The sequence below is a fragment of the Rissa tridactyla genome, chromosome 1, assembly GCF_028500815.1.
Source record: "Rissa tridactyla isolate bRisTri1 chromosome 1, bRisTri1.patW.cur.20221130, whole genome shotgun sequence".
Taxonomy (NCBI): Eukaryota; Metazoa; Chordata; class Aves; order Charadriiformes; family Laridae; genus Rissa; species Rissa tridactyla.
Window position 1 is genome coordinate 35,965,617 of NC_071466.1, and position 13,211 is coordinate 35,978,827.

The 13,211-nt window shown below is 40.7% G+C and overlaps 1 protein-coding gene across 1 annotated transcript in view; it reads left to right on the plus strand.

Moving 5' to 3' along the window:
- Positions 1-12,727, plus strand: part of EPSTI1 (epithelial stromal interaction 1) — a 49,597-nt gene extending 36,870 nt beyond the window's left edge. Inside the window, exons 8-12 of the mRNA XM_054214720.1 lie at positions 804-887; positions 3,632-3,705; positions 5,719-5,824; positions 10,771-10,803; positions 12,116-12,727. Coding sequence (XP_054070695.1) covers positions 804-887; positions 3,632-3,705; positions 5,719-5,824; positions 10,771-10,791 — 285 coding nt within the window. The 3' untranslated portion in view covers positions 10,792-10,803; positions 12,116-12,727. The remainder of the gene's footprint in view (positions 1-803; positions 888-3,631; positions 3,706-5,718; positions 5,825-10,770; positions 10,804-12,115) is intronic.
- The last annotated feature ends 484 nt before the right edge of the window (positions 12,728-13,211 follow it).

The window sequence follows — 13,211 nt, forward strand, 5'->3', positions numbered from 1 at the left end:
ACTCTTTCAGTAAAGTAATTCTTCCTAATATCTAATCTAAACCTCCCCTGCCACAACTTCAGACCATTTCCTCTGGTCCTGTCATTATTCACCTGGGAGAAGAGGCCAACACCCACCTCTCTCCAACCTCCTTTCAGGTAGTTGTAGAGGGCAACGAGGTCTCCCCTCAGCCTCCTCTTCTCCAAGCTGAACACGCCCAGCTCCCTCAGCCTCTCCTCATATGATCTGGTCTCCAGACCCCTCACCAGCCTGGTAGCTCTCCTCTGGATACGCTCCAGCACTTCAATGTCCCTCTTGTACAGAGGGGCCCAGAACTGAACACAGGACTCGAGGCGAGGCCTCACCGGTGCCGAGTACAGAGGCACCATCACTTCCCTGCTCCCCGTAATGCTGGGTTCCCCTCTGTTACCACACTCCCTTCTGCTCCGTTCTCTTGGTAATATTTTTGGTACTTTTCTTTCTTCACAGAATACCCCATCTCACTGTCATATATCCTGATTGAGTTTTCTCACAAAAAGCTCGGGGTATCTTTATGCTTGCCACTGGGTCGTGGAATAGCACGTGCTGTGGCTCCCTGGTTCTGATGCACAGGTGGACATTCAGCAAAATCGAATGACTGAGAAACTGTAGACTACTTCTTGTTTAAATTCTAGTCTTGAGACTGATCTGTTTTTTGAGTAACTGGGATCATTTGACCGTTTCTGTTTTGCTTATTACCTGTATAAAGATTTAGGAATAAGATTTGGGATTTTGGTTCCCCCTTCCCCCACACCAATATATTTATATTCTCTGCTGAACAATAGTCTAGGACCCATACTTATAAGCAAGCTCTTCGAGAGGAAGAAAACAGAAGATTAGAGGAAATGAAGCAAGAACAACGGAGGAAGGTAATTATACATTAACAGTTTGCATATTGTATCTTTTTTTGCATGCTGTGAAACCAATTAAATACATTGATTACTTGTAGCCTACGCACAGAGTTTCTCTTCAGCAAAAGTATTTAGTCACTGTTTTCAAATATTGTGAGAGAGATGAGCCAAGCTGTAAAATTTGGACAGGGACAGGACAATTATCGTCTGGGTTCAAGGCTATTTGCATCTGGATGACTAGCTCCTCCTCACCTCTCCATTTGAAAAGCTGTGCAGAGCATTTTTTGATCATGGTACCCTATTTCATAGGCTAAGGAAACCGATTTCCTCTCTGTCAGGCAGAAGTAATCTTACCGAGATATTCATGGTGATCTCAGTTTCTGAATAGTCTCTTTCTAGAGGATTGATGCCCACGTGCCCTGCCTCCCAAAATGGGGATGTGGAAACACTCGGACTTGCTGTTAAGCCTGCGTGCTTCTGCTCCCTTGCAGACTGCCTAAATGAAGTGTTTTGAATTGTCTAAAAAGCAGGCGTGCCCTAACTGCAAATTTGAACTCTGTCTTCTGAAATGCATCTGAAGTCCCACTGTAGGCCCTCTGGCATGGATTTGGGATCCATAGCCACGTAAAGTTCATCTACACGAGGCGACAGCATGGTGCTCCGTTGTCTGTCTTGGCTCCAGGTCTGACTGTGCAAGTCTGGGGAGGGCAGCATTGACTGCAAATCATTCGGAAACATATTAGCAAATACTGAGCCTCTTGCTATGCCTTTGCTGTTACTACCATCCAAATTAATGTTAAACTACTTCCCCAGAAGCAGAATCTTAGTGCAATAAATTCCATGCAGTGAGTTTCTAGTAGAGCTGTACAAGTGACTCAGCCCCCCTCGCGGATATCTTTAAATGCTTGGGGGTAAGCGTCCTCATTTCATAGTATTCTGCCAACCAGGATGCTGGAAATAAAAAGGTGGGGAAAAGGAGGCTCTAAACTGCTTATTCCCAGGAACTATACAGCAGAAAAATCTTTGAAAGCTAGTCCTGATGGGTGTAAGGGCTGTAGCTTTTGTATTCTTCACATTTATTCCTCGGTAGAGAAAATAATTACAGATGCGAATTAGCATGCCCTTACTTTATGAATTTTATTTAAGGGACTCGAGTAGAGCTTTAGACTAGTTCTACCAGTTTCCACAGATTGCTAAGGAGGTGCTGGCTGCTTCTAAGGCTGCTCGCTTTTGGTACACGGTTCCAGCTGCTCCTGGCCTTCACAGTTGCTGCTACCTATTGCGCAGAGTAATGCACTACTTACAAACCTACTGTAAATAATATATATTTTAAAGGCTCCAATAATTGTCCCTCAGATATATGTTGGCTTGTTTCTACTTCAAACTGATATTTATTAAAGTAATTGTGAATTCTGCCTTGTGTGTACCTCCTAGCACAGTGTAGCTATAAAAGGTATAGGTATTATCGGTTCCTTTTTTTGTTTGTTTTTTGGAACAGTTCTAGTATGTGTTGCTTGATTTAGAAATTTTCAGTACTCTTTGAACACTGCGTCATATATATACAATATATTTCAGAACATGACTCCAAGAGAGGACTCAGCATATTGGAAAGTCAGATACTGGGTTTTAATTTTCAGGTTGAATAGTTATTTAAAACAGTGAAAATTAAGGTTGGCTTTTTTATTTCTTAATCCTGTTTCTTCTTTTAGGTCTAGACAAATATTGATACACAACACATTCGCAGTTATTGATTTTCTTCATACATTTATTGCGTAGTTTTTATTTAACGTTCCCCTTAAATTGATTTTAAAAAAAAAAACACTTTTGTGATACCATTCAGTTATTGAAGCTTTTATCTAACCGCATCATTTTATTTTAGTTCTGATTCCTACAGCTGCTCAGTTGCTATGGAAAATATAAAAGATGGGTCAGTTCCTATCCCTTCCCCCTTGCCCTGCAAGCCAAATTTTCTTTGCAGAAACATTTGCATCTTCAATTCTTGGGCGCATTGCAGGGAGCAAGAGCCAGACGAACAAGCACACATGCAGAGCAAGAGTCATACAGGCTGTGTTTCCTTTGCAGTCTTGGCTAAAATTGCATGAGCAAACTCTCCTCTGAAAAGAATTCCCTTTGACACTGTTTACATACCTTAATATTACATAATGTAAGGATGGGAGCTTGCACATGCTTTCACCACACCAAGAAGTACCGTTTACCTTTCCCTCACCCGTGGGGTAGCCCCAGGGAGCTGGAGGTGACACACCACACATCATACCCCTGGTTCTCGTCTTGTCCTCACCCTCCATGGAGGCAGGAGGTGAAGGGCATGACTCCTTCGTACCCTACGGGCATGACAGCTGTGTCTGCTCCTGCTAGATGTCTTCAGCTGTCTTTCCCCTTGGACCTCCAGGGAAATTCCAGCCTGTGGGTTGGGGCAAGAGGAAGCAGATTTGTGTCTGGCATACATACCCCTTTAAATGTAGGACTGTAAATGCCTGAATCCAGTAACTTCCCAGTTTTTAAGGCACAAAAAAACCCCCTCGTCTGGTGCACTGGTGCAATGCTGAAGAGAACAATGAGCTCAGTTTTTAACATAGTGCTGTCGCATAAATAAATTGCTGTTGAGAGAAGTTCTGGGAATGACACGTGACTCTAGCTGAAGTTAACACCATGTGGAATTAATTGGGTTTCCAACATAGGTATGCTAATTAAAAGTAAGTTTGTTATTTTGCTTAGTTCTTTTTTACTTTTATCATTCCCAGGCTGAATTAATGGAATTTCAACAAAAGCAGGAAGAGGAAGCCAGGACGAGAGCACATCAAAACGAACAGAGGAGGTATGATGCAAAAATGCAGAATACACTTTAATTGCATTCCTATCTGGAAAGGCTCTCAAAATTGCAGGCACTCATGCTTTAGAAGACAATTACAATGAGGATCCCTGACCTCACCTCTGGTTTAACCTTGCCTTCAAATGAGCCACTAAGGTCCATCGTTACAGCTGTTCACTGCAGTGCAGTGTGACCCAGAGTGCCTTTTACACTTTATTCATCCTGTTGGTGTAGGACACAGCATAGGGTAGAAACTATTCGTAGTTTCATGGGTAACTACTAGTACAGTAGTTTCAGCTGGGAGACATTTTATTTATTTATCTAACTATCTATTTATTTATTTATTTTCACTTTATTTTAGAATCGAGTACTTCGTCTATGCTACATTTTGACTACCGCTGAGGTTAAAAGGCAGAGCTAAATCATAGAATCATACAATGGTTGGTATTGGAAGGGACCTTAAAGATCATCTAGTTCCAACCCCCTGCCATGGGCAGGGACACCTTCCACTAGACCAGGCTGCTCAAAGCCCCATCCAGCCTGGCCTTGAACACCTCCAGGGATGGGGCATCCACAGCTTCTCTGGGCAACCTGTTCCAGTGCCTCACCACCCTCACAGTCAAGAATTTCTTCTGATATCTAATCTAAATCTCCCTTCTTTCAGTTTAAAACAATTACCCCTCATCCTATCGCTCCACTCCCTGATAAAGAGTCCCTCTCCATCTTTCCTGTAGGCCCCCTTCAGGTACTGGAAGGCCACTATAAGGTCTCCTGGGCTGAACAACCCCAACTCTCCCAGCCAGTCTTCACAGGAGAGGTGCTCCAGCCCTCTGATCATCTTCATGGCTCTCCTCTGGACCTGTTCCAACAGGTCCCATGTCTTTCTTATGTTGAGGGCTCCAGAGCTGGACGCAGTCAACATGGGATTTGATATCTCTACAGATAGAAGCTGCAGTGCAGCAAGGCCTTCTGCAGCTGCGTTGCTGCACGCCCCAGGCTGTGCCCCACTGCTGTGCTCTCTCTGTGTTCAGCGGCTCTAATCTTGCACTTCTGTCACTTAACTGACTTTCCATTATCTTGAAGCACAGCTTTATTCTCAGCTGTTTCTGCTGGTAAAAAGAAACAACGCTCAGGCTCAAAAATACCATTTGTTTCTTTTTTTCTATCATTAGGGAAATACATAAAAAAATTACTTCTGTAGGCAACCACTCTCCATACTGCTTTCATTTCTTTTTTTTTTCTCTAGCAAAGTTATTGAGATAATTATCCATAGAAGTTAATGAAGGAGTTTCAATTCAGTCCATCTCATGTCCCTTGACAGAAATAATCCAGTATCTTGTGTTTTACATCATTCTTACCAATAGCATTGTAAGACATTAAAACAACATTCATGTCTAAGCATGTGTGTCAGTCCTAAGCATTAATAGGGGGAAAAAAGAAACAGTTTTCAGAAGGTTTGAAAATATGTAGAACGTATTGAGGAAAAGTGTATTTATGCATTCTTTCCAGAATGATAAAGCAGTACAAGAAATTGCTAGAGAGCTGGATGGTAGAGAAAGTTGCCAGCTATACAAATTGTCTCTATTAGTAACAAGCTTAAGTGTTTGGTTTTTTTCATTGGCATTGGGAAATCAGTACTTCTAGAAACTCTCCTTTTGTACCGAAAGCTGAAAGACTACCTAAGATGAATTGTTGAAATAGCTCATCTCCCCGATAAAGTGGGTGGTGGTGTGCAGGTAATCTTTCTATGGAGAATTTTGGTGCATTTCTCACAGCAGCTGAGGTACTCCTTTTAATCACAATGGACTGATCACAGGATAAGGATGAATCTAGTGAATTGAAAATGAAATCCACCCTATCTCATGCCAGTCCACGGTTACTCAGCTCAGGCTTGAAAAACATCAGAAGATGGGTATTGAACTGAGACTGGGGAAAGCCACTCACAGAATGTTAAAATTCAAAAGTTTGTGAATGCCTCTGCTACCTTCAATCATTATTCGTTTTTTGTTGTATTTTAAGGGTAAATAATGCTTTCCTGGACCGACTCCAGAACAAAACACAACCTAATAGCATCTGCCAACCTGGATATTCTGGGAGCCTGGATTACCTCAGTAACGGCGCCTGGGTAAGCTTTTTGGGTACAGAACGTGATAGCAATGAGCTTGTTTAAAAGTTGACTTTTTCCCCAGATACTATTTTGTATCTGTGTGCGTTTAGCCTGCCTGACAGAACTTACAGTCCTGGCTGGCTGCCTACAATAGCTTTTAAGAAGAAATCCTGTCTTAAATATATAAGCTGTTCAAATGGGAGGAGGGAGGAACAGCTGCTCTTGCAACAGAGCTCAGTTGCTTTGCATGCAAGGTACTTCCTGCAAGGAACCGCATCCAAGGCACTTCCTTAAGTTCAGAACAAGGGTAGTGAAATCGTAAGGGATTTTTTGGAAAGTCTTTAAATGAAAGGTGTTTGGAAATGCTGCAAATATTTTAATATGATATTGAAAGTGAAGGGAAAAAAAAAATCTCATGAAAAGGTACAGCTGTTTATTTTTTACCCATATAAAATTATCGCAAAGAAGAGCCAACGGCATCCGATTCAAAATACATAGTATTTGTATCTTTAAAGAAAAGATATCTTGACTGTAGCCTATTAAACATCCATTAAATCTTTTCAGTTGTCCTAGTGAGTCATTAATGTGACTGTTATTTAGAATTGCACTCTTCAGTGTTAAAAAAAAAAAAAAATCTGTAGTATTCCCATCATGAAAATTTCCATTAGGTTGAAATGCCATTGCTGAGAGGACCATAGTGCAAAAATGGGAGATTTACAAAGACTGAGCAGCAAAAGGATGAGAGTCTAAGAGAATTTAGTGGATGTGCCAGTGTAGAGAAAGATGTTTATTTGATAACCAGAAAAGCTTGAATTGGATTAGTTGGCCTGTCTGGTGCAGGTGTGTATCTTGGCAGGTGAATGCGAGGAAGACTTGGGTTCAAGCACCTACCTAAGTCAAGGCATGATAAAGAAGCAGTTATTTTTGCTGCTGGAGTTTTCCAGATACTGGAACTGGAAAAAAAGAATGTCTTAATCACTACAAGCTTTGGGCAAGCCCTGGGTCATGGAGGGGAGCTCAGGAACCTTGGACTGAGGCCACTTTTGTGCATAGCAGTTCTCTTGGTCTTGCTGAGAGGAGGCAGGACCTGCCAGCTCAACTTCCTGTAAGGTGTGCAGGCAGCTGCTTGGAGAACCTGGTCATTAGGGGCTTTACTGGTAGGGCCTGTGTGCCAGGAAGTCCAGGAGCTGTTGCAAGCCAAACTATAGATGTCCAGGATAGTAAAAGAGTCTGAGTAAGAGAGCGCTCTGTGTGGCAGGTATCTCCTGAAGGGTGACATGTCTGCAGATAGCAGAATTAGAGACTTAAGGTAGGACAGAGCCAACTCATACCTAGTAAGGGGTGAAAGGTAATGTCTGCTGGATGGGACCAGATTAACAAAGCTAGAAAGGGCAGAAATTATTCTTTTGATTTCACTTTGTGTCCTTTACCCCAGTTTGTAAACTGTTTCCTGATAAACTCGAAAGAAAGCCTGTGACACAAACAGGATCCCCAGTATCTAAACTCAAGCATCTCCACCAGAGCGCCTGCTGTCACCGCTGAAAACGCTGCCATTGTCTGCAGAGGGAGTGGGGTTTTGCCTTAAGCCAGATGCCATATGTCCTCTTCCACAGGGCAGGTATTGGGGCCACCAAACAAGTGCACTCATCCCAGGCACAATTTTAACAACAGACGGCTCTGTGACATATGCAGCCAATCTATGCTTTTTTAAAAATATATATGTTCAAAGAATGCATCAACACAAATGCAATAAAACCCCATGTGTGGAAGTGATAAATTTCCTACTCTGATGTTTACTTAATGGCTCCCAAGGAGCCTGCCTTCTGTTGGGTAATGCTAGATTATCCATTTTTCCTTTGTGCTATGATATGAGATTAGAAGACTAAACAAAGCAGGGAAAGAATAAACTGTGAAAGAATATGTCACCGTGGAAAGGAATTAAAAATGAGTATTGGTAACAGGAGCAAGAAAGAAAAATATCTCTCAAAAGATAGGCTGGAGGCTGCAACCTCAGTGTCTTTGATTATACCAAGATTCTTCTCCCTTCCCTTGGGATTTTCAGCAAAAAAAGATGGGGCTTACAAGTTATGTAGTCTGCGGTGTGGTGTTTTACATTACAAGGGAGCTAAGCGAAGCGGGTGAGACTATATACTAAGATTAAAAGAAATGAAAAAGGTTCCCAAAGTTAAGACCTGCTGATAATTTTTGAGCCCGCTCCTTCTGTGCAGTGGCACTGAAGAGGAAATATCTGTTCTCTTGACCACTTCTTTTCTTCCTGTTTAAACTCTTTACAGTCACAACAGCTTCACCCTTACAGAAACTGAACATCGCATTGTGTTATTGATCTACCTGCTGTATTTTTCATTAATATTTCTATTAGCCTGGTTTCCTAAGGAAATTAAGTTTGTATGATCACGCTGTCTGCCTACGTGTAATAAGGCTTTCAGCCTGCTGGCCAATCATGGCCAAATTTGGAAGGGAGTATAAGTCTCAAAGATAATTAAATTTCTATGCGTTTTGTGAAAAGCAATGGCTGGGCGGAGGAGAGACCCCAAACCAGTCCTCGCCTCTGAGGGGTGGTGGGAAGGACCTGGGCACTCCATGCACTGACCGTCTGCATCCCTCCATCCGATCAGCATGGACACAGCTCCAGAGCAGCTCCAGCTCCGCCCTGCTTTCCTGGGGGCTAGGAGAGGCAAAAGGGCATGTGGATATCCCAGGGGAGACGGAAAGGAGGCCGGGAAGGCAAATTTATTGTGTGTGTCTGGGCAGGGGGGAGGAGAGCAGTTGCATTGCACAATTGTCCCCGGATCGATAGGAAAACAGCTTTCATTAATTCATCTGCCCTCCAGACATCTTGTGTTTTATTAGGAATATTTATAAGCTGTTGTTTCAAGAAGTGTCTTCATGGAAGTAATCTTTTCTCCCTCTTTGGTTATAAATACCAGGGTGCTCTCTGGGTGGTTGTGTGTTTTCCTTTTTTTAATGGGAAGACAAATTAATGAATTTCCACTTCTCTCTGGGAGCTACTGCACCCTTGAGAGAGCATCGAGTCTTGATGCATGCTATCAAGAAAGTTTTGATGTCCTTTGGGCTGCCATTGTCTCTAACATAAGGCTAAACATATGAGGGTAAAAAAAATAACAGTTGTCATTTTGACATCAAAGTTTAATCAATAAGATTTAATTACTCAGATGGGACCTATGACTGAGACAGTATCTGTTCACTGTAATGGCACAAATGATCAGTTTTATTTAAATATTAAAACACTTCTATTTTTACAAAAGAATAACTTTAAAACAGTTGCACATTTTTATATTCACCCCCTGATGAGATTTGCCCCTGTTCAAGTACGGAGGGATTTGCAGAGGCCAAGTGCTCATGCGTGGCAAGCCTGAAACAAAGCCCTTGTTTATTTTGTGCATGGAAATGGAGCACTGTCAAGGATCCTTTTGTCTATTTCTGTTAATGGGGAGAGGTCACATGGTGAATAGATGAAATTTATACGTCTGCTCTTCTTTAATGAAATACTAGTTGTCTTGTTGAAACTCTCTGAGCTATAGTAGAATGGAGAAGGGACGTGACATATTACACCTTCCGTTTCACGTCTTCGTTACACCCAGTGTCATGTGCAAGAATGAGAAATGCTCTCTCAGATGCTGACTCTGCTCTTTCAGTGGATGCATAATTCTAGATATTAGTTGTGGGAAGCAACTATTCCCTGAATACAAAGGTGCAGTGTGACAGGAAACCACATTCTTTTCCTTTCCCATATACAGAAGAGGAACTCAGTGGATGCTGGATAAATCTGTTTTGAGGAAACAAGATTTATGGATAAAACTATTTTAAATAAACATGGTTTGTGGGTTAGCACTTGGTTTAGCTCTTGTAGCATGATCCATGGGAATGTTTCTTTGGAGTCTCAACCAGCACTTGATTTATGCTATTTGCCACCGATTTGAGAGGGAGCGTGTCATGAAGTTTACTGTTGCACAGCAAAAGAGAACCATAGCTCAAAGGTCCCTGAAGTTAGAAGGCCAGCATGCATGTCTCAGTTTTCCATACACAATCTGTCTTTTCATGAACTTTGAGATGGATAAAGTTGCACTGAAAATGCTGATTTCCCAGCACAAAGAAACACCTTTTAACATGGGAATATTGAGAATAGAGTATTTATATAAGAAGATTCCAGAGTGCAATCCACAATGGTTACATTTGTTTTAGTGAAGAATGTGGTTTTCTAACTTAACTTTAACCTCATTAGTCTATGTACAATCTGAGTTGGAAAGATTATTACATTTTTTCGTAAAACTGGTTGCTTTGTGTATTGTGTTTTGTTTTTTGTTTTTTTTTTTTTTATCGAGAGCAGCGTGCTTGTCTTTCCAGAAAATAAATAAACTACTCAGCAGAAGTATCAGCATCAATATAGGAACCTCAGATGAGTAGGTCTAGGCATGCTGTACCGGAGTTTAATGACTTACCTCTGACAAGGCAGTCAAACAGCATATGCAGATGTGTTCTGCCTGGTTCGACTTTGAGCTCAATCATTCTTTCCTTTGAAAATCTCATCCTAAAAGAGAGTAGCAGGAATCTGGGGAGGAGCGGAAGAAACTTTTCTCTCTTTCAAATCGTGTGAGATCAAGAAAGGATTGAGGCATCTGAAGATATATGGAACACTTCTAGATTGATTTTTTCCGGCAACAACAAGATATGTTTATCTCCTGAGTCAATAGACCCTGCTATTCATATTGAGTTCAAATCGAAGAAGTATTTATTGCTAGAACTGGAATCACGCGGAAGCATTTACTTGTTGTTTTAAGTGGAGTTTCAAAAGACAGACAAGTGCACCAAGTAATCAAGAAAGTTCCACACAACTGGGCAACCATAATTCCTTGCATAAATAAGGGATTGTACTGTACATTGTACATGGTACTGTACTAATGCATCTTTTTTCTTTTATCCAGGAGTCAAACTACTTGGAATAAAGGAAGAGAAAGGTAAGAATAATGAATTTGTTTGTTCTTTTTAGTACCGATGCTGGTATTAATTTAACTTCATATTTGACATTTCATTATGACAGCTCATGTGGTTTAATTCTCAATTAGATAAGAGAGGGGATCTTAAAATAAATCTTAAAATAAATGCTTTCCAACTCTGAGTTTGGGGCCAGGCAATGCACATACCTATTCAGGAGGCAACTCTGTAAATTTTCAGTGGTCTTAAGTGAAAGAGGATGACTTTGTCATGGGCTGCGCTCTTCCTGCTGTTTCCCATGAGTAAAAAGGGAGACTATTCATACCAGTGGAGGCTGTTGGTAAAACACCACTATTGAATCGGAGAAATCAGGCCCTCTGTTTTCAAATTACTTTTTCACAAGGCTCACTGCACCTATGTTCTTTTCTGAAAGCGATTCCCTACCGTAATTCCCAGTTACGATATAAAGGTTTGTGCAGAGCCTTTACTTCTAGGCTAGGAGACTTTTGAAGCAAGCTCAGGTACGGACACACATTATCCTTGCCTGAGGAGATGGCTTTGACATAACTTTTTTTTTGAGAGCTAGGATCTTATAAAGAGGAATTTAAAAAAATCGAACTTTAAAAAAAACCCTTGCATTCAACCATTCTCCCACAAATGCAGATATTCTTCTGTGACTTTCTTCCTCATTTTCTGCTCCAACAGTTATTTTAGTATTTTTGCAGCAGGGTTGTATCCTGAAGATGGTATCTAAATAATATTGTTGGCCTCCCATGAGTCGACATTTCAGTTTTGTGAGGAGTAAAATTGTTATTAAAAATTAACTCAAATTCGCTAAAGAAATGACAACGAGTAGATAAAGGCAGATCCCCACAGGAGAAGAAATTACCATCTTTTGCAGCCCACAATGCTATTAGGTTTTGTAAACTGTGGGCAGCTGAAGGAGTTCAACACATTGGATTCTTTGTTGTTTTTCACAATATCTACGATACCAAGAATATGTTTGCATATGAACTGTACAAGAGTTATGGATGGGTGTACTTTTTTAAGCCTTGTTTTACTGTTGTTTGGAAAACACGTTTCAGCTTGCTACATTAATATACTGTTCAAAGAGTTATTAATATGTCTGTAGATAATTAGGACATTTTGTGAATTAAATTCACAAAAAGATAGAAATCCCTTCATGAAGGCTTTACATAATTAAAAGCTAAAACCTGTCGGCAGAACAGGCAGACTTTATTTTCCAGTGGACTTAATCCTAGAGAAGTTGACTATGATTTTTTGTTTTTGCTGCAAAAGATAATTTTTCATTCTGTTTTCTCCTTCTTGTTACAGGGTACTGGAGAAATATTCACTTTTATCTGGCCTTGGCCAAATGACCTTGTAAAAGCTCCAAGAAAGCTCTCTTTTATCATTGTGATTTTTTTTCTTACCCTGACTTCAGCTTCACACCCACTTCATGAGCAATCTGCAGAGAGTGGTTTCTAGCTGTCATTATTCACGCATATTTGAAGCAGCTGATTATGAAAGTCCTATTTAATTTTTAATAGGAGAATGTGTCATTTTTTTTTCATAAATTGTTTTGCCTCTTGCAGAATGTAATTATCCTAGTCTTTGGGATCTCAGCAAAAGAAGACATTAGTGACTGCAGAAGCCGCAGTAATATCTGTGTTTACTTTCTACGCTATACTCAGCCAAAAACATCTCAGAGGCTTGAAGTAAAGCAGTAGGTAGAGGATTTTCTTTTGGGATGGGAAGGAGAAGTACTGTTGGTATGGGGCTTTTTTGTTTTCTTTTGGTGAGGATTTTGTGCAATTGTTTTACTATTATATTCAACAGCAGAGAAGAAGAAACAGATGTGTGTTTTGTAGACAGGGTCTTTTAAATATGTTCTTAGAAAAATGCAACACATGAAATAAATAAAACTTGAAATAACACTGAAATTTATTCAATCTCTCCCACATCTTTTGTGATATGATGTACCAGTTTTTCACTTTGCTTGTTTTACCTTGGTAACTTCTGTTACATGAGTGGGGAAAACTACTGCAAGGTTAGCTTTAGTTTCTTCCTTTTCTTTGTCGCTCTAGTCTAATGCAATTTAATTTATATCTCCCTTTTTCTGCAGATGACAACATTTCAATACTTTCCAAAAGTCAGATGCATGACCAGGCTGCCCAGGGAAGTGGTTGAGGCACCATCCCTGGAGGTATTTAAAAGACAGGTAGACGTGGTGCTTAGAGATATGGTTTAGTGATGGTTTTTGTCAGAGTCAGCTTGATGGTTGGACTGAACGATCTGAAAGGTCCCTTCCAACCTAGACAATTCTATGATTCTATGACCAAGATATTTCTAATAGAAAAAAAGGGTCCACAGTACATGTTAGATAAACCATGCAGGCAAGAAAAAGTATCTGCGTCATTTTCAAGTGCAT